The sequence below is a fragment of the Ambystoma mexicanum genome, chromosome 4q, assembly GCF_040938575.1.
Source record: "Ambystoma mexicanum isolate Mex_15411 chromosome 4q, UKY_AmexF1_1, whole genome shotgun sequence".
Taxonomy (NCBI): domain Eukaryota; kingdom Metazoa; phylum Chordata; class Amphibia; order Caudata; family Ambystomatidae; genus Ambystoma; species Ambystoma mexicanum.
In genome coordinates, this window is record NC_090928.1 from 306,450,816 (window position 1) to 306,472,766 (window position 21,951).

Below are 21,951 nucleotides of genomic sequence, written 5' to 3' on the forward strand. Positions count from 1 at the left end.
TAGTCAGAAGCTGGCGACTTGACATTTTCATTAGGGCCTTCGTCTCCATATATGGGAGCTGTGAGATTGTGACTGCAGAATGTCCCTGTTCTATACTTTTCCATTTCGGTTACATCCTGTCATCTGCCCAGTTAAACAGATGGGATAACTGTGTGGCTAAATTGTAAACACATCTGGGACCCCCAAGCCTCCCAAACTTGCCGGTTTCAATATACCCTACTAGAAATTCTTGCCAGTTTATTCCCCCATATGAATTTAAGGATTTTCCCTTGCAGTGTGCGAAGCTACGAATTAGGGATCTGTACTGATAATGCCAGACAGAGGTACAGTAGCCAAGGGATGAGATTCATCTTTACAGCAGCAATGTTGCCAAACCAAGAGATTTCTTGTCTGGCCCACCTAGTGAGGTCCACGAACAACTTTTGGAATAGTGGTGGGAAGTTTCTCCTGTAGACTTCAGAGATTTTCCTGGGAAGTTATTCTCCCAAGTATGAATAGATTCCTGGGACCATTTTATAGGGGCCAAACCCACAACTAGGGGTAGGTTCTGCGGTCGCAAAGAGACGTTTAGACCATGGAATTTATCAGAATTAATCTTAAAACCAGAGACCCAACCAAATTCCTCTAATTCACCCAGCATCTCCCCTACAGAGGTTCGGAGATTATGCAGGGTTAGCAGGATGTCATCCGCGTAAAGAAAAGCATTATACATTACCCTCTCAACTTCTATTCACATTATGTTTGCGTTATTCCTGATGTGGCAGGCTAGCGGCTCCATACTCAGGGGGGAAATTAGTGGGGACAACGGACAGCAATGCTGTGTACCTCTAAATATTGACAGGCTAGCAGAGAGTACCCCATTGATCTGGATGTATGTTATGTATATTTGTAAAGCGCACGGTCACCCGAGTGCATCATAGCGCTAAAGGGAGGAAATCTAAGTCAAAGGCCAGTAGTCTAAAAAAGAAAGGTTTTGACAGCCTTTCTAAAGGCTAGATGGCTCGAGATTTTCTTGATGGTCAGGGGGGAGTTTATTCCACAGCTCTGCAGCTGCCACTGAAAAGGCTTGCCCTCCAATCCGAACAAGTTTATATCTGGGGACTATCAACATGTCGGCAGAGGCGGAGTGCAGGGGGGTATAGGGTGTGAATTTTGCCTAGAGATATTCCGCCCCTTGGCTATGTAGAGCACAATGGACAATACACTGTGCCTTGAAGTTGACTCGTTGAGTCACCGGGAGCCAATGCAGGGATCGGAGGACAGGGGATATATGGGCTCCATTCGGGGAGCCAGGGGCCACACGAGCGGCCAGGTTCTGAAGGCGTTGAAGCCGGTAAATCATTCCCTTAGGCTGTGCCAGATAAAGGGAATTACAGCAGTCTATCCGCGAGATCACCATGGCTGCCACCACCGGTGGGCGAAGGAGAGCAGGGATCATCGGGAGCACCTTTTTTAATGTTTTCAATTGGAAGTGACCGGCTTGGCACACAGCACTCACTTGCTTCTCCATTGACAGGGAGGGTGATAAGACTACCTCTAGGTTGTTAAACTTGTTCACCGGAGTAGGGAGGGGACACAATGAAGAAGGCCAGCAGGAAGACACCCAGAGTGTGGGGTTCAGGGGGCAGCCTACCACCATAACCTCTGTCTTGTCGCCGTTCAATTTGAGCCAAATATGGTCCATCCACTCTGCTATGGCTGCCAAGCACCGCCGCAGGCATGACGACATTTCAGCCTGATCAAGATCTAAACGGATCACGATCCAAGTGTCGTCCGTGCATTAGTAGCACCTGACGCCAAGGGGGCGAATGAGACACACAAGGGCCCAAATATAGATGTTAAACAGAATCTGCGACAAGGAGGAACCCTGCGGGACTGCACAGTTAAGGTGGCAGGGAGCAGAGGAAAAGGGGGCATAGAGAGAGTCTGGGTACGATCCGCCAGGAAAGAGGTAAACCAGGCAAGTACCTGACCAGATATTCCCAACTGGGCCAGGCGGGACAGCATGATGGGGTGGGCGACAGTATTGAACGCTGCAGACAGATACAACAATATAACAGCACCAGAACACACTCTGTACCCCTACCTGGACGGAACCCAGATTGAGTAGAGTTAAGCAGGTAAGAAGATTCAAGAAAAGAAGAAAGTAGGGGGGACACGAGCGATTCCAATAGTTTAGACAAAAAGGGGATGAGGGAGATAGGGCGGAAATTAGATAAGGAAGCCGGGTCAAGGGAGGGTTTCTTCAAGAGGGGGCATCACTAGCAGCCTTAAGTTCTTGAGGGACCACTCCAGATTGACAAGAGTTGTTAATGGCTGTCGTAATTTTCCGTAAGAAGGTCTGGGGCGATTTGTTTCATCACCATAAGGACATAGGTCAATTGTTCCCTGTAAATTGCCACAACCCATTTACTGAATCCCAGACCAAACCTTGTTTGCTCCATAACCCCTTGAAGATAACACCACCAAACCCTGTCAAAAGCTTTATGCACATCGAGGGCAATTATCCCCATATGAAGTTCTGATAGACAGCCCACTTACAAAATATTCAGGGCCCGTCGCACATTATCATGCGTGCTGCGTCCCAACATGAACCGTTTGGTCCCCCGTCGATAATCTTTGGTAGTACCTCCATCAGTCTTCATTCCAGAATTTTAGTGAACATTTTAGAGTCGGTATTGGTGAGTGTAAAGGGGCGAAGAGTTGCATAGTGTTGGATCTTTACCCGGTTTAGGGATCAGTACCATGTTTGAAACCCCCATGGAAGGAGCCCCTCTACCCGAATCTAAAATTGAATTAAAAAGATCAACTAGATGAAAGACAAAAATGGAGCTGAACTTTTATAGAAGAGGGTAATAAAACCGTCCGGACCCAGGGTCTTATTTTTCAAAGATTTAATGTCCCATTCTAGTTCCACTAGGGAAATCGGGATCTCCACAGTGGTCAAAGTGTATGGAAAAAAAAGTTGTGGAACTATGTTCCCTACTGGCCTGCACCGCTCCCCAAAGACCCCATCGCCGCACCCCCTCCCATGCACAATAAAAAACCCAAAACACATGTGCCTGCTCTTTAAGGAAACGTCCTGTGCAGTACACTGAAAGTGCAAGTTCCAACCTCTTCCTACACTTTTATTTTAAAACAAAACCGTTCCGGAACAGTTTCTTTTTAAAATAAAAAGTATAGAAATTGTAAAACTTAATTAAAAGTAGGGGAGCATCGCTCCCGCCCACTTCGACCACTGGACCTCCAAGGCATCCCTCTGCAGACAGCCTTGGAAGACCCGCCCAAGCCAGGTATTTAGTTTGTCGATCGGACCATCCTCTGCCCAGAAGATGACCTTAAAATTAGCTTCAAGTAGATCCCTTTTGCCAGATTCAGTCATCTCTACCACCCACTAAGAATCCAGCATTATGACTTTATGATTTTCTAGTTTCTTCAATACATTTAGCCCGATTCCCATAATAATACTGTCTAGTTTTTAACATTGCTTGGACCGTTCTTTCGGCCAGGGGCTCTAATAATTTCTTAAGAGTTATCTGCAACGAGACTAAAATGTCAGGGTATGAGGGGGAGGGTAACCCTTCATGGGTTGGGAGAGACACTAACATCAGAGACTGTGGGGCAGCGACAAAATTACTCGTGTGTGGGCATGTAACTTCTATACACATTTGTGTCTATTCTGGCTCAGCTTCAATATTACAAACAGTTAACCCCCTTCTTCACATCTGAAACCACACACTTAATAACTGCTGTGAGAATGAGCTGTCTCCCGTGTCCCCTACCCTTCCAATCACTCCCCTGACATGCAAGTGCTAACACATTATCATGATTTCAGTTTGCTAAAAAATGTATGCTAAGAATGCAGGTTCTAACAATGAAACGTGTTACATTAGTTATTGTTAGGCCTTCGTTAACTGTGCAGCCAGCGCCGGCTCAAGGTGCGCTCAGAGGGTGCAACCGCACAAGGACACACCCACGTCACAACAAATAAAGGGCGCATTGCCTCCAAGTCAGTGTCTTGTAAACAGCGCCTATTAAAGAATCAAGTCGCGATTCTTCCATAAGTGCCATTTACATGACACTGCGCTGGCGGCAAAGTGCCCTTAAACATTTTACAAGAACATCAGGGGGCACAGTTCTATTGTTCGGCTGATACTTGTTCTAGTATCAGCCAAACAACAGAACTGAGGCCCTGGTGTTCTATATTGTGGGGTTGGGGGTGCCCAAATCTCGCACAGGGCGCTGGCAGACATGGAGCCGGCACTGTATGCAGCTAAAAGCACTATTTATTGTCTGTGTCCCGCCACGGCTCTGTACGTACGCCAGGTCAAGTCAACACCGCCCTACATTTGGGGGGGGGGTGGAGGCTAAAGCCCAATCGGGCCAATGGCCGTTGCACCAGTAGTCGGAAGGTTAAGCCAATCCGCCCCAGGTGATTGCTGCACATCTCTGTAAAAGGCACATTCCACTTAGTGCATCTCCCAATAAACTGGGGAACCTGCGGTATCTTGCGAATAAGCAGAGGCAATAATTCGTGGGTACTGCCGACATTTCATCTATGGATGGATGTGGTATAGGGGGTTCGTGGGTACTACAGATGTTTTATCTATGGACGGATGGAACATGGGGGTGTGGTTGGTTCCTACCAAAAAACGTGCCAAATGCCTATTATTAGCTGTATTGGTCTCTCCACGACGCAAAGCCACCCTGGTCCCTTACACAAGTTTATGGTTTTACGCTCCCTGAAACCGCAATGCGCCCTACGCCTTCCAATGAGCAGGGAGTGGCGAGGCAGCGGAACTGTCATCCCCGAACACCGCGGTCCTTTGTTTCGTCGCGACAAGCGGCGACCCTGCGGGCGGGAGACTATTGCGGGGATCCAGCAAAGCGTTCACGAAACAGCCGCCTATATCTGCGTTCACAGAGGTCGTCAACGGACCATCTATAGGGGGTAGGGCCAGGGCCAGAAGGCTATCGTATCAGCGGGAGGAAGTTCGGTTGTTGAGGTTTAACAACCCGCTACAAGAACTAGGATGGACAGCTGGCTACTCTACCCCAAACACAGACACAGACACGCAATGTTGCTGGGTCTCCCTCAAAGGATGAGGCACCTCGGCCCATCCTCTTATTTCCCTCTATTACCTCTTCGGCTGTCTGAAACTCGTCCATCTTCGGTCTGCCGCAGCCCCTCACAGACTGACTGCGCACGCTCCCCGCCCCTGGTAACGGATACACAATTCTCGAAGCCCCACCCCGCCGCGCTTAGAAACCATAGATTTACAACACACGGAGGGCAGAGGCGATAGAAACCAAAGAGGGACCAATCTATTATATGCATACCGCGTCCGCGGCGCTTAAAAACTTTGAATGTCTCTATATGCCCAGGAAGAACTTTTGGACACATACACAAAACAAAAGGCACTATCCTCTTGCTTTCTTAATTCTACTTGAAGGTAATTGAGTATAATAACGTAATGCACAACATTAGTAATATTTATTAGAACAATTGACAATTGTTTATCACAGCATACATTCGTAGAATTTGACACATGCCTCCAAGAATCCAAGGTTTTATAGAGCAGCCAAGGGGTGCCTTTATAGAGAGTTCGGGCACTTAAACATGGCGTCCGCTGCAGTTCAGCTTCTGTCAGTTGACTTCTGTTCTTATGGAATGATCGGAATGTATTTGCTCGCTTAGGGTCTTGCGGACAGCCGCGAAGACACCGTTCTTGCTGTGCTTGTGTAGTAATAGAGTTTTGGTAGGCGACCTATTAGCTGGAACGGGCATGAACGTCGCTCTTTCTTCTCGGATTCGGACCCGTTGAATCGGCTGCTATTAGTTGACCGTTTCCTTGGTCACAAGCTTCTCCAGCCAACGCGTTGCCCCAGGAGATAAACTGTATGTAGGCGGCACAGCGGGCGAGGCACGTGCTGCATTTGTACTACTGCAATCCGCGCGTTCGTCTCAATCACTAAGAACAACCGTTCCGGTTAAGACTAAAGACGAAAGATACTAAATAAAAGGGCAGAGTTCAGTTGCGGAGCAAGGCGTAATTTTGTTATGTACCAGTCCCCGCGGCTTCAAGAGTTCCAGGGGGCCTTCAGGGGGTTGGCAGGCAGGTCAAAGCCAGGGATTATTTGTTTATTTATTTTGCTTTGGTTTTCTTGAAAACCTTACACATTGTTTTAGACAAAAATACAAACTATAAAAAAGGAGAAAAAGTTATATTCATCAGGCGAACAACAAATAAGAGTAATCAGTAACAATGACATAGCAAATAACATATACATTCATTTCAATTACTAAAAATCAATATACAATCATACTTCAACCTATAAAAGGTCCATCACAAATCTAATGGCTAATATTAGCCATATGTGCCTTCCAGATAAACTCTGAAACCAAAAGCTTGGCAGAGAGCAAGGACTTGCATCATTTACGAAATAGTTAAAATATTTCTCTCAACAATTGGAGCTTTGGACAGTTAATAAAAAGATGCTCCAAAGTTTCAACGAGATGCACGTTTTTACAAACTGGTAAAAAGGGTAATTCCTGGAAATATTAAGCCTAGCACTGATGACTGCATGTGTAGGCAGAAGATTAAGCCTTATTTTTACACAAATATTTCTCCAATTTTTACTCTGGGATTTAATGAGGTAGGCATTAATCGCAGTATACCTTTTCTGTTCCCTAATACCATGATAAAGGTAATGACGGCTAACCCCTCTCGTGCCCTATCAGACCCTCCTGCTCCTCAGCTAGTCAAGCCTATTACCCCTTTAGTGGCCTCTCACTTCGCTGTATGTTGTAATATATCTTGGTAGCTGAGGTAATGACATCACTGTGCATGGAATGTGGTGAGGTCAGTGTGAGTGGAGTGTTGGTGTGTTGTTGTCTGAAGGGGATTCGATGCTGGGCAGTTGGAAGGATTCTGACTTGGAAAGGACATGCCAATGTTTGTTCCTGGCAATTGAACTACAATAAATCTACTTAATAACTTACCTGCTGGCTCGGGTGTCCTTCAGCTTTCAAGTTATTACACTGGTGACGAGGATGGGATCCTGTCGTGGAGGGGACAGTCCAGGACCAGGAAACATTGCCCTCCAGTTGGTTCATGTTCTGTGAAGTAGCTGTCAGCAAGTTCAAGGTCCAGGGCAGTTTGACTGGTTTGTGCATCCTCTTCAGCGGTCTGGGCGGGGCTGTATTGAGGAGTCCAGTCGGCACTCAGGTCGGAGTGCAGTGCCGTTAGCACGGCTGCCCTAGATGCTGTCTCACCCAGTGACCAGGTGGTGCTGGGGTGAGCGAGTCGGCACACAGGTCGGTGTGCGGTGCTCTGTGGAGCGTCGTCCATGCTCCATCTGAGCGGCCCCGAGCACCCGTGCCGTCAGTTGCCGAGTCTGGTCGGTGCTCAGAGTGAATTGGTACTAGTGGAGGAAGTTCAGAGAGGAGGCGGGTCTTGGCGGTGAGCTCTGCGATGGATGAGCTCTGAGGAGCGGAGAAACCATAAGGAGGTGAGACTGTTCCCGTACAAGCTGTCGGCCGGGTGGTGCAGCCGGCGGGCATTCAATTGCTGTCTCCGCATGGGGCCCGGAGAGCGGCTAGAGGTGCCCGAGTCACTGGTGCCTTCCCTGCCCTCTCCATTTAGTCGCGTTTCCGTTCGTCTCGCTCTATGGATGGGCGCAGTAGATGTGAATGCTGCATCGCCCGGGGCAACTATGGTGACGTAACGCGCCACCTGGAGGTACTCCATGTCGGGCATTGGTCATGCGCATGGTCAGAGAAGTTTGGATGCGGACGCGTTCGTGGGGGCGTGACGGTGCGCGTGACTCTTATGGTGTGGTTTTTGTTGCGACGTCCATTCCAGCGGGAGATGCTGGAACGCAAGGAAGCTTTATCCTACGTCGTCATTTGTCAGCGCATGGCATGCGTTGGGGCAGTGACTCTGAGAGGAATACAGCAGCGGCGGACATTGGCTGATCGCTTTTGTGAACTTTCTGAGTACAAGCCGCATAAGAAGAATCTCGGGGGTGTCGTCGACGTCCCTGCATGCGCATCGGACGGGTGCATGTCTCTCTCTGAAAGGGATGATGGTGTCAACGTTGGTTTTTACAGTATGAACACCCGCGTCATCTCTGTGGGAGGTTTTGAACTTGTTTTGGGAATATGCAGTGATGAGGGTGAGATACACTGCAAGTCCTCCGGGCCAGGTGAAATGGAGGAGTTGTCTGTGCCCTGTGACTGGAGTTGTGGCGTTGCGCGGGCCTGGTTGCAGTCGAGTTATGAATCACTGCGGTCCGTTGCGAGGAGGACAATAGCTGAGGTGATGACATTGCTGTGCATGGAATGTGATGAGGTCAGTGTGAGTGGAGTGTTGATGTGTTGTTGTCTGAAGGGGATTCTATGCTGGGCAGTTGGAAGTATGCTGACTTGGAAAGGACATGCCAATGTTTGTTCCTGGCAATTGAACTACAATAAACCTACTTAATGACTTAGCTGCTGGCTCGGGTGTCCTTCAGCTTTCAAGTTATTACACTGAACTTTTAAACCTGTCCTTTGACTGCACTTGTTTTCCCTCTATTTTTCTCTTGTCTCCTGGAATAGTAACACCTCTCAACTCACTCCTCTAACTGTTGGTGTTCCACAAGGCTCTTTCTTGATTCTTCTTTTCCTTACAATCTACTCCGCTGCTCTGAGATCACTAATCTCTTCCTTTGAATTCTCATACTAACTCTTTGTGGATGACACACACATCTCTTCTCCTGAACTCTCCTCTGATCTCCCTATCAAAATTTCCAACTGTCCATCTGCCATTAAATATTGGATGGCTTCTCAATCTCTGATGTTAAACTCTACCAAAACAGAGGTGCTCTTCTTCCTTGCCAAATACTTTCTCCTCATCTCTTCCCCTGCCTTTCCAATTCCCACCTGACACTCTACCCTACTCTTCGTAAGCTAGAAACCTCAGCATCATCTATGACCATTATCACACCTTCTCTACTTTCATCTCCAAAACTGCAATGGCGGCTCGCCTCAACCTCCAAAATATTTCTGCTTTCTATCCTCTCGACAAGATCATTAAATTTGCTACCAGGATTCTCTTTAAACTCCCTTACTTCACACCTACTTCCTCGTATCGTCACCAGGCTGGTAGGCTAATGATGGAAAACAGCCAGATTTAAACTTCTCCTGGTTCACAAATGTATCCATGGTAATGCACCACATATCCATCCTACTTCATCCAATTCTACAAGCCTTCTTGTAATCTCTGCTCTGCCTCCTCGACTACCCCTGTGGAACCTCACCCTCCCTGTTCTTCCTCTTGCTTCCACTCTTTCTCTATTCTTGCTCCACTTGCATGGAATTCTCTTCCCCCGACAACCGAGAAACAGTCCACACCAATTCGTTCAAAACCAAACTAAAAGCCAACCACATTGCCTTTGAGTTAGTCTATTAACCTACCTCTCATCTAGCTTCTAGCCAACATTTTTCCCTTGCCTCTAACCCGCCTCTGTCCCACACTTTCTCTGCCTCCCCTCTAGCACTACATCCCTCATGGCACCATCCCTAACACAGCTGTTTTACCACCTACCTGCACGTAAAAATGTCTAATGTTGATTGTCCTTAATCTATGTAGGTCCACCCATGCATTGTCTCCAGTGACTGTTCCATTTACTACCCTCTACAACCTGGTCAGAGTGTTACTCATACTCACCCAATGGTAAGAAGCTCACTGCTTCCTGTCAAATCTGATTTCTTATCCATTGTAATCTCTTTTGGGATCAAAATAGCATTGTTCCTTCCTTTATAGAAATAAATACCAAAATAAAAAAATGGAGCAATGCTAAGCAAAGAGCCTTTTGTCCTACACCAATCAGCATTCCATAACGATCGCTTAATTACCTATGGTGTTAGTAATAAGGAGTTCAATATCAATTTCAAATCAGCCAAAATATTCTCACAGTTAATAGTTTGTTCAATTTTTTGTTAATTACCAGAGTCCTAAAATCCTTGAAGGACCTTCCTTGGTGGGTCAATAGTTTTCTTATACAGCGAAATTTGCTTCCATTGTTGTTGAGATGGATTTCTGAATTCTGACCTGGTGGGCAGAGGTTCAGAAGGCCAGCCTAGTTTTTGGAACAGGGTAACCTTCTGGACAATTCAGACCAATCAAGGTAGCATTGGTGGCGGTCAAGACTAGGTCTCAGGAGGGGTGAGGGTGACTGAAAGCCCACAATGAGCACACACTGCAAAGGACACTACAAATCACTCCTAGTCAGGTGTTTATATTAAAAATACATAACATTTATTCAAGGCCTTTAAATTCAAACACAACGCAATTATCAACAGTAATACTTCAAACCAATACAACACTACTATAACACATATATACAATACGAAGTGGCCTAAAGGATTAATGCACAAGAATTAGTCCACAACCTAGGAGGAAAGGGGGCAAGTAGTGCAAATAGACTTTAGGCAGTTCTTCATCAATCAGTCCTTTACTAAGAGGCAGTCCAGTCCCTATGACGAGTGGAGCCTAACGCTCAAAAGTACTTTCAAGTGCTGGCGCATGCGATAGTGCAAAGGGTGAAAACGGGGTCTTTTGCAGGGGCTGTAGCAGCTCAGAAAGGTGGGTGAGGCAATGAAGAATAGATTCCCACTATTCCAGGAGGATCTCCCCAAAAGGGCAGCAGTAGTTCCAGGAGTTGGGAATCAGGCAGTATCACAGCTACCAGTGAAAAGGTGAGTGGCCCTCAGGGGACACTCATGCGTAATAATTGATGGATGCGCTACGGGACACCAGTAAGGGTTGCAAGTACTCACCGACCCCGGTGCACTCCAGACCAAACTTAGGCAGTCGAGTCCACTTCCGTTGCAGGTTCAAATGCGGCAATTGTGCGGCTTTCAGCGGCTGAGATACAGCGATGATTCTGTGGCAGGACAGTGGTGATTTCTCCGCTCCTGGTGAAGGGATTAGGCCAGTTTCACTGCAGCAGGTTTCAGGGCACAAAGGGGCACAGCAGCAAGGCACCTGCGAAGTTCGTCACCACGACTGGGCGACACAGTGACTTCGGGCGCTCTCTCTTTATTCCACACCTGGGAATGCCAAGTATACAGCGGGCTCAGGGTGCCAAACCTTCCATTAGGTCACCAGCGGTTCCTCGACTCGGCTTCTTAGTTTCAGGATACTTGATCCTATCCTAGGTTCAGTGAGAACTCAAGAGATCGACCCGGTCTGGGTGTTTGGGGCCTTCTCTTATCCAGAATCTCCTTTGTGCCAAAACAAAAAGGACCCAATGGGAGATCTGCTCACATACAGGCACACCAGATGTAGACCAATCGCGGACCACGGTGGTCCCAGTCATTCCCAGCACACCAGACTCTCTGGCACCCAGAATGTGTATTGGAACTAGAGGGTCCAGCCCACATCCTGGAGGGGCACACAAGGCATGCAGCAGCCCACGAAAGCTTGGTGTTTCGTGGGGAAATGCATCACCAAATGAGGACTGACCCGGGTTTCTCGACCTGGGCAAGGCGAAGGGCCAAGATGGCCAAAGGATAGGACAAAGAACCTTGTGGCATGGCCATTTGGGAGCCAGGCCACCTGCCTGTATCAAATGCGGTAAACACGGTTTGCATGGTAAGAAAGGTTAAAAATATGCGAAAAAATAAGCTGCCACAAGCCCTGTCCTAGACACATCTGTACTTCTCCTAAGAAATCCTTTGAGGGAGTCTAGGGCCTTTGGAAAAGAAAGGAAGACCCAGGCGCACTGTACTGTAAGGTACTTTGTGCACTTGTAACATGCTGCAGAAAGTTGCAACATAGAAAAGGACTAAGGGAAACAAAGTCTCCCAGTACGGACTGTCTTTAAGAGCATGTCAGTTTCCTCATAACATAGTAAGCGGAAAAACCCAGCGGAGTGCCACTGAAGGCTGTGCTCCACTGGCAAAAGTTAGACTAGGCTTGTCAAATAGCAGCAAAAAGTTGAGGGGTGAGGGAAAACTACACATACATGGATATCTTTCCTAACAATTGTATCCAAACCTGCAGAGTTGGCAGTCCTAGTTCAAATCTTCTGACAGTCATTGGAACATATGTGGGTAACAATAACACACTTTTCCAAACCACCACTTCCAATTTTTGCCATAAACACACATCCCTAAATGCAGAATCTCAGCTTTGTATATTAAACAAGGGCCACTTTTGCTTTATATTAATTGAGTAGTGAAAATCAACCATATTTCAGATGTATCTTTCTTAGCTGGGCTGTAAACAATGTACATCTACAACAAAGCCTTTCAAAATGTTTCCCTATATGTGGCCTTTTATATAGACCAAAGCTCAAGTGCAGCAGCTGATCAATCACCACCGCACCACTGACCCTACTAAAACCTCCAACTTTCCGACACACCCACCACTCAACCATCAAATGCACACACACATACCACTAGCAGAGGGCAAACCTGAAACGAAACTGCAAAAGGAACGCCGCCTTTGGAATTGCACTCAACCCAACACACTAAATCTCCAGCATTGCACCACAGAAACACAAAACAATACTATATAGACCCACACATCAAAACAGTGCCAAACCCATACCATCTAGTAAGCAAACCCAGCACAAAGTGAATGTTTTTTCCAAACTGAAGCTACCAAAACCACAGCAAAAGCTCTCTTGCGCTATCCCGCTCCATCCCACTAACTAACCCTTCCCAACCCCCCTTCCTTTTCAGATACCTCTGAGCACCTGAAGACCATGAAACTGGCAGCAGTGCATGGTATACATCTGAATAACTTAACATAGTTCAATTCTATCATTGGTTCATATACCAATTGAAATTCATTGTCTTTCTTTTCATGGAAAAAATCATGACTGTGTATTTGTTAGAATTTCATATGTGACTCCAAATCTCCTAGAATCCATTGGATGTATCTAGGTATTTGATCCATAATAATCAGGTCCCAAGAGAGGGGGTTTATTTTGATAAGGAAGGCACCAAAGTCAGCGATGCTAAGATTAAATAGTGCCGGCACCAGGACACATTCCTGGTGCAGGTCGCTGAATGTTTCAACCACCTCTGACATTGTTCCTTGCCCGTCAAATCTTACTCTAATGTTGGTTTGCATATATAGATGAATTAGTGAACTTAATAAGACACACATGAGACCCCAATCTCATTATTTCCTCCATAGCTTATACCTATCCTCTCGAAGGCCATGAACAGATCAATAGATGCTACGAAAATGTCCTTTTTGTTCTCCAACTTCTTTTCTGTAACAGGGCTAGCAGGGAGCCATTCAATTGGGTTCCAACTCTGTTGCAAAAGCCGGATTGACAACTGTCCAAATGAGCACAGTTATCAGTCATTCATCAACTTTCTTCAAGAGATGGACAGAAAATATCTTACTGCTATCAAGTACGTTTATTGGTCAATATTTGGCTGGGTTCATTTGACACATTGCTTATCAACCAGAATCAGATATGAGGTTTTCCAAGATGTAGGTTTCTCTCCCTTAGATTATATATCACAGAAGCGAGTGTGCAGAAAGGATGCCCATAGCTGCGGCTGGCTCTTTAGAAGTACATTGGAAAGAACGACAGGACCAGCTGCTTTTGATGTTTTAGCCTTCCTTATTCGGTCGATGATATCACCCAGCTCAAAGTCTAAAGACCAATGCCTCTTTTCCAACAATATGGAGTTTCCTGCCTCATTACCCAAATGGGCATAACACTTTCAAAAGTAGTCTAGCCACCTCTGTTCCAAGATGGAATTAATTTGCGCCTTGGCCCGATTCCCTAGATCAGTTTTAATGATCCAAAAACAATGGGTCAGTTTTGAGAGAACTTTAGCATTAATTTGCTTTCTCTTTGCCATATCGAGGTATGTTTTGAGAGAACTTCAGCATTGATTTGCTTTCTCTTTGCCATATCCGTTGTGTATTGCTCTTAAGCCAGTTCTTAAATTGTTGCCTAAGAGTTTTGTGTTGCTGGAGTGCATTGGAGTTCATATCATTTGCCAGGATACATAGTTTACTACCCAATACACGTTTTCCTTCTCTTATAACCTTATCAAAGGTAGACCTGTTGTAAGAGCGGATATCTCCATTGACGGTTGGCTACCGTTTTATGAGCTAACGGACAAAAAAAGTTTGAAAATGAAAAGACAGATACATATTTAACTTTATCTTCATCTGAAAAGGAGTTACCAAACTCCCTTATGTTGTGATTAATTTGATAATGGTATTATACTTCCATATTAAGCAGTTCCCCAGTTTATTTAAGGAGAGTGGAGCCAATCAAACTAACTGTTGGTCATTTAATGGATCTTAAAATGTGCATATCAAGACTGCATAATCACTGGCACCTGTAGCTTTAAAAATAAAATTACGATATAATGCAAACATTGTTTGTGAAACAAATACAAAATGAATGGTAGAATAAGTACCAGCTCTTTGCCATGTGGGTTTCATCATTAAACCACTGTCTACATTTCCACTCCAGCAACACATCCCTCAAAAATCCATACGGTTACACCATGTTTCCCCATTCGTAGAAGTATGGCTAGCACTATTGCAGGTTCTTTTATATTGTCTAGCAGGATGTACACATTTCTGACAATCCCAATTCAGATCTCCTGCAATGATTACATGAGGTGAGTCATGATTCGTCTAAACCAAGTAGAATCACACCTTCTACACAATGTAAAATGTCAGAATCAATTATCGAAACAGGGTTCCAAAAAACATTTTTAATTAGAAGATTTTTATCAAGAAAAAAACTATCATTAGACTTTATGAGTACTACTACAAGAAGGCCTGGTTGATTTACTGGCCACTTCTGGCAAACGAGACCCATGTCTTTTTTAATGCCTGTAACTTAATAGACCTCCAAATGAACGTCCTAATAAAGCATTTTGTGCTGTTTTCAAGAAAACGCAGCAAACGTCCAAGTACAGGCAGTCTCTTAACCAGACCGCCTGCAGATTTATAATTTGAAAGTTAGACATAGTGGCCCTATAAGCTTATTTGAGAGGTGCCTAAAGTCCAGCATGTTCATAGATAACAGGGTTATTATAGATTTTGCCCTAGGGGCAATGTTTAAATATTGTCCGTCGTTTTTAGCAAATTGAACAGATTGCTTCGCATGAGGGTCTGTTTTCATAACAGATCACCAAGTCAGAGCAAGAAACAAAACTGGTCAAGTCTTTATCTTGGGTTAATAACATAGTATTAGTCAAATTATTTAAAACTTGCCTGACAGTAGAACAGATCATATCCCATAGACAACAGGATCTCCTTTTATGATAATAACATATGACAGACAATTCTAGAGTGCACACAATAATGCTGAATCAGTCCTAAGGGCGTCAATAAATTCAATCAGTTCAATGTCCTTAGATATGATCAAACATTCAAGCGAAGACAGCACACAGAGACGCGGCGCGCATTCAAGCGTTTAATGGAAAAATATGGATAACAAGCAGGGAAACGCAAGCGGAATATTCTTCACACTTCTCAATAATGAAATGCACACGATGCAGGGCTCACCATAACAGTTATTGATAGAAAACAATTTTCTGTACGCCCTGAGGGCGGCCCAGAGAGGGCTGAAACACGTGTTGGCGTGGCGTGTTATGTTTGTAAATAAATTGATTTAATCAATTACATATAATCAAGACAGAGACGTCCTTGGACCATATTTTCTTGCTAACGGATAACTGTGGGTACATGTACCCATTTGAATAACTGCTAAGATATATGAATAGTGGGGGAGCGCAGATTGGATGGCATCTCCCATAACTAGTGCATACCTTTGGAAGGGACACTGAGAAAACCACCCTTCTTGCCGCACTACTGCAGCAAACCCCTCAGAATAGCACACATTCAAATTTCCTGTTGAAGTTGTGCGCAACATCCCATAGTTGGGGATTCTTTACTCGGCGTTTTATGATCAAACAAAGCCTACGTATGTTGTGCAGCAAAGCCAAAACACTAGAATGGCTCAAAACAACTGGGGGACCTCTCAAGAGTATGAACTCCAAACCTAGAAGCCCAAAAGACATTTGCGATTTTTCAAAGGAGCTTGTTGTTGAGTGGGCCTTATCTTGACCACGAAAAGTGGGGGCGACAATTAGTTAGAATGGCAGAAGGCACAGCAACAAACGGGTGAATTGGATGGTCAGTGGCTGTATCCATATCCACCGATTCTTCAATAAGCAAGGAGTGATCCTCGTAAATTGATGGAACTGCAATAGAAATGTGGTCCTCAGAGCCAGGTAACAGAGCTTTTTGCAGAAAAGGGAGGATTGAGCGTTCTTTTTCCTTTGCCAATGAACTTTGTTGCTTAATCAATTTCTTTCCCTTCCCTTTCTTCTTTTTCTTTGTTGGCTTAAGTGGTTCCATACCAGAAGCAGGCTCTTGGTTAAGTATCTGCTCCACACTTGTGCTTTCGCCTCAAATTCCATAAAACCTTTTTGCGATCCCCTGTTCTCTGCTGTTATCAAGTTTTTTTACATTTTTTGATTTTTCACCAAATTTTGCTCCTTATGTCTCAAGTGTCTTCTAGTTTGTGACGATGTTTCTATATTGTACCAAGGTGAAGATGGTGCAGCCTTGGTATCAGTTGCCAGGTAGCCAATGTCATAGTCAGAAGGACCAGGCTGAGTAAGAGAAAGGTTTGTTGGAACAATATCGCCCACATTGGTGTGAGGTGGTCTCCTCAACCACGGTCACCGCCCTGCCTTTTTGCACCAAAATAAAGCCTTCTAGAAAGTTCATTTTGTTGTTGATAGAGTTTAATGCCATCTTGTTATTCCTTAGTTCGCCACTAAGTTGTGGTAAAGACGCACAAGCAAGTACAAGACACAATCCAGGGCTGAAATCTTGTCAGATCCCAGCTTGTGACGATGATTTGAAGCCTCTCCACCTTGAGGACTAGAATAATGTGCCTTTGAATATTGATGTGAGTGCAATGATTCATGGGTTCCAGATAGGTGTTGAAGAAACAAAGACATATTGTTTATCAGAGCTTTGCTGCTGCAACGACTCAGAGGTTGTGGACATAAAGCCAGGAGATTTGAATCACTCACAGTAGACGAAGGAGTGGGAGGCTCCGATGATGCAGGTGTTATAGGCGCAGTGACAACCTCAGTATTTTATCCGCAGAGCCAGTAATATCGATGACAGGCACAAGAACATTTGGTTGGTTGTTTTTATGGTGGAAGAAGATTGTAATACATGGTGTGCCCCTTTTACCCAGCAGAGGATTAGGGGTGATGCTCTGTGGAGGAGGGGGACTGGTGGGAGTAGAATTTGGTTGGGGACTTGACATAAACCTGGTGGTTAATGTCAGAGAACTTAGTGGCACTTGATGAAGCTCCCACGACGTTTTTACTACATAGAGCATACATAAAGCTGACAGATATTAAAGTTTGAAAAGCTCCTTAAACGAATACAACAGCAAACAAACCCACAACTGCCTAAACTACACTTTACAAATGCACTTTGCGCATTTGTGCCTCCTCCTCGCCGAGTGCTCTTGCTCCCATACAGTACTTCACAAACGCGTCCTCCACCCTCAACTGCACTTTATTGGCTGCACTTTACAATTGCACTTCGCGCCATCCAGAGATTATTGCTACTGACATCCCAATTTAAACCAAATTGCTGCATTACTCTGTGCCCACAGAGCTAAAAAAAAATGCATATTGATCACATGTGTTATTGGGCGACAAATCTCCAAAGAATACCACTTTTAAAATCACAATTGCATACCAAAGTGCAGTTTATTGCCATTTTTCATAACGTGTACTGCCCATTAAAAAGAAAATGCCCATATTTCCTGCTGGGATTTTTTGTTTTACTGAAGACAGCACAAATGTGCCACCTCTCCTCTAGGCCATCATTATATATAAGGGCCATCTGCAAGTGCAGAAAGACAGATAACTGGGCCACTGGAAGGCACATATGGGACAGAGCTTAACAGTGCATAGAATAGGGAAGCAAGGTGTCAAAATGGTTGGCGCCGGCTACCAGCGGTTACAACCTGCAAGGGACCAAAGCAGCAATAGCAATAATTTCTAATTTATCAACGAAAGGTCAGTGACCCCTGATTGGCCATGGTTAAGGGCACAAAGCTGTGAGCCACTCAATAATCGATTTCCAGAGTTTATAAACCCAGCATAAGAAAGGGTAGTTTAGTCACTGCTTCTAAAATGTTAAAACCTGTTCTCCTCACCCTTACCTATTCCTGCTTTTTTCAAAGAGACAAAGAGAGGTAGGACTACCATGGTGTACAACCAAAATAGTGCAGGTTGGTATTTTGAACCACCCTTATTTATGTCGGATAGTTTCAAGACATATTTTTCTCAAACGGCAAAAACCATGCATTAATGGATCACAAAACACACTCCTTACCACATGGATAAGACTGGTAGTATATAAAAGAAGGTGTAAAACATGACGCACAATATATCCACAGGAATTGCACCTACACGTAAATCCGTATATTCCTTTAAAACATGTCTTTATTTAATTCATTATAACACTCTTAAAATGATCATATTACATAAAATTCATCATCCAACACACAAGATATAAAACATAAAAAAAGACTCAACTTTACAACACATAACAATCCCAAAAAATCGGGTTAAATCTGCTGATTTTTACATTGACTCCGTGTGGGACTCCACACTGAAGAAATTTCTTTTCAATATCAGTTTTATTAGTATTTCCTCAATAACCCAAATCAGCAGATTTAACCCGATTTTTTGGGATTGTTATGTGTTGTAAAGTTGAGTCTTTTTTTATGTTTTATATCTTGTGTGTTGGATGATGAATTTTATGTAATATGATCATTTTAAGAGTGTTATAATGAATTAAATAAAGACATGTTTTAAAGGAATATACGGATTTACGTGTAGGTGCAATTCCTGTGGATATATTGTGCGTCATGTTTTACACCTTCTTTTATATACTACCGGATAGTTTCAAGACCACATGGGTCTCTTACTCAAGCAGAGTGAGGTACCCATCTGGCCTTGAAAGCTAGCAAACATTTGTAATTAGCCTAATAAAGGTATCGGTGCTGCAAAAGCCCATGTTGTTTTTAGCTTTAGAAAAAAAAAAACCTTGTTAGCATTTGGAAAGCCTCATTCCGGGGACTTGTCTGCTCATACTGCTCACGCTCACAAAGAAGCACTGGGACACTGAGAAACAGTGGCTTTATGTGAGACCTTGTCTTGCAGTATGGGCATGCATATGGTTCGGTCCCTTGTACAGATCTTCTCTGTAGGCTATGCCTAGTCTGAGGACAAGCATATTCTTTGGCAAAAACTGTATTCAGCAAGCAATAAGCGAAGCCTTTTCTTGTGTAGATGTAGCATTTATTGCAGGGACTTGCTATCCAGCTCCTTTCTCGAGAACAGTGTGGATTTTCCAGGCATGACAAAATGGGGAAAGGTCATGTGGAAGACCCCGGGCAGAGCCACAGTTTTGGGCCAGTGATTAACAGACCCAGTGTCGGTGCATTGTGTATACAGGCGGACTGGGTGCCCCCTCTGACAATAACACTGAAGAGTGGGAACACCAATGAATGGACCAAAGTCTTTGTTCAGGTCAGAGATCAGGAACAGAGAAGAACAACTGGGTAGAGGGGAGAGAGAAGAAAGAATGAGCAGCTGGAGAGTGGAGAAAGAGAGAGTGTGGAGCGAGGGAAACATAGCCAGTGGGGAGATAGTGGGAGAGGGGAGAAAAGGAGAGAGAAAGAGAGGCACAGATAAAGAGAGAAAGAGGGATGTGCAGAGGCGGCCAGGAGGGCGACTGATGGAAACATAGAGCAGGTTGGGGAGAAAAGGAAGGGAAAGGGGAGAAGGAGAAGGGCAAGTGGGGGGAAAGGTACTTGCTAGATGTGCCTCCGCAGCTTCTCTGCCCCACCAACACGTTCAGCACACCACTGAGAAGCAACCAAAAAGACTGAGTTCCTCTCTCTACATGCTTAGTAGCCTGTCGCTCCCCTGCTCCAGAGCCCACCCACACCCACCTCCATGATGAACACAACAGGAGGAACTGGTTCTGGAGCTGTTCCCAGGGCTCAAGGAGGCCTGGTGACAGGAAGGAGGGGGTAAATCGCAGGGTGTAGGACAGGTGGGCAAACACAGGCAGGGACCATAGATGCTGTTACTGGGGAGGGGAGGACGTTCTCAGGAAGAGATGAAAGGGCTAGCACCAGGCTGCAGATTACACTAGCTGTAAAGGCTGGCAGCTGTTGCCTGGCCTGGGAACAGGTTTAGTTTTCAGGAGAGTTGGACTGGTAAAATAAACACAAGCACAGGAACTGTGGTCAGGGTCAAGTCGTGCAGATTCCTAGGCAGGGAAGAGGAAATATACAGTCACATAAAGTGCAAGATTGAAAATACATTTGGAAAAAATGAAAAGGCACACAATACATTGGTAAAAAACCCACAGTAAACTCAAGTGACATATATGTGAAACACAAGTGAAGGCTGTGAGGGGTTCACACGTTGAGACTGCCATTTCCACACTTCTATCTGAATTTCTTCAGGGTTCAAGACCATCTCTCTGATGTGCGGGTCTGCGACTCGCACAATATTGTGGTCTTGTCTTGGTTTGTTCTCCTGCCAAGTAGACAACTCTCTCAGGCTTTCTTCAGGGCCCAGACCCTCTTTCTGAGGTGCGAGCCCTCGACTCACACAATGGCGTTGCCTCCCCTTGGTTCACTCTCCTGCCAAGTAGACAACTTTCTCTGGCTTTCTTCAGGGTTGCAGGCCCTCTCTCTGATGGGCAAGTCCTTGACTTGTACATTGGCGTTGCTTCCCCTTGGTTCACTCTTCTGCCAAGTAGACCACTTTCTCAGTCTTTCCTCAGGGTCCCAGACACTCTCTCTGTGGTTCACTTGCTCAGCCCAGCACCTCATCAGACCTCATGCAGCTCCTGGATGACCTGCATACCTGTTTCTTCTCTCCAGGTCGGTAAGGGTGTTCTCCGAGCTTCCGCTGCTTCCCTGAAGGCTTAGGTTTCGATCGGGATTACACCACGTCGGCAGTGGTTCATTTGGCGCTGCTTCTTCCCCGGTGGATGTCCTTTCCCCAGGATCGCTCGCCAGTGCAATGAAAGCCTGGAGGTCTCTCACGGCAGTAACATGAGAAGTCCTGGCATCGAGGATCATTCTCACGTTCTTCCCCTCTGTGCTCGGCTTCTCAGGGGCTAGCCCTTCTCTCATTCTCCATTCCCCAGCTTGCCGCTACAGCTGAGCCTGAACACCTTCGAAATTCCCACAAAGGATAATTATAGTGCTTTTGGCCAATCACCGATTTCAGAAGACTAGACTGCTAATTCTGTTTCTCAGACATAATCTTTGTACTCACAGTCCTCTTCTTCATCTCAGTGCTAGCCTTAAAGCTGTATGTCTGATATGTGGAATTCTTTGGATTCTCATAGTTGTCTACTAAGCTTGGTGTTGTACTTTGGAAATAAAACATGTCCGTTCTACTGATCAGATATAAGAAGGATTTATAGAGGAAGGAGGTTTAAGATGTATTACATCAAATAGACCCTATGTTTTCGGATGTTGTTTGTCTCTAACCCCACAGGGTACCCTCTTCCCCACATAACCCTCTCCATGTGTGCCACTGTAGGGGATTCCTTGTACTGTGTATGTACTGTTCTGGTGTTATGGGAGAGGCTACCCCCTAGGGAGGAAGGGGCAACATCCCCATTTACATGCACGTGAAGTGTGCGGCTGACTTCCGTTGTACTTGTTCCTATCATGCCTTCCCAAGACGTATTTTGCCTTTTTCAATATCTCAGCCTCCACTTGTGCCTATAGTTATCCTTTCCAAATATCTGTTATCATAAGGTGTGATTTCTCTTGGTTAGGATACTTGAATGAGGATTTAAAAATAACCTCATCTGTGTCCAGGGGAGG

General features: G+C 45.2%; 1 protein-coding gene across 2 annotated transcripts in view; it reads right to left on the bottom strand.

The window, feature by feature from the left end:
- DYNLT1 (dynein light chain Tctex-type 1) overlaps nucleotides 1-21,951 on the bottom strand; it is a 155,890-nt gene that overhangs the window by 72,335 nt on the left and 61,604 nt on the right. Inside the window, exon 1 of one of the 2 annotated variants that reach the window (XM_069607883.1) lies at nucleotides 5,143-5,247. The exons of the other annotated variant lie outside the window; for it this stretch is intronic. Within the exon in view, the coding sequence (XP_069463984.1) occupies nucleotides 5,143-5,169 (27 nt within the window). The 5' untranslated portion in view covers nucleotides 5,170-5,247. Of the gene's footprint in view, nucleotides 1-5,142; nucleotides 5,248-21,951 lie in introns of those variants that run through there. 2 annotated transcript variants of the gene reach the window in all.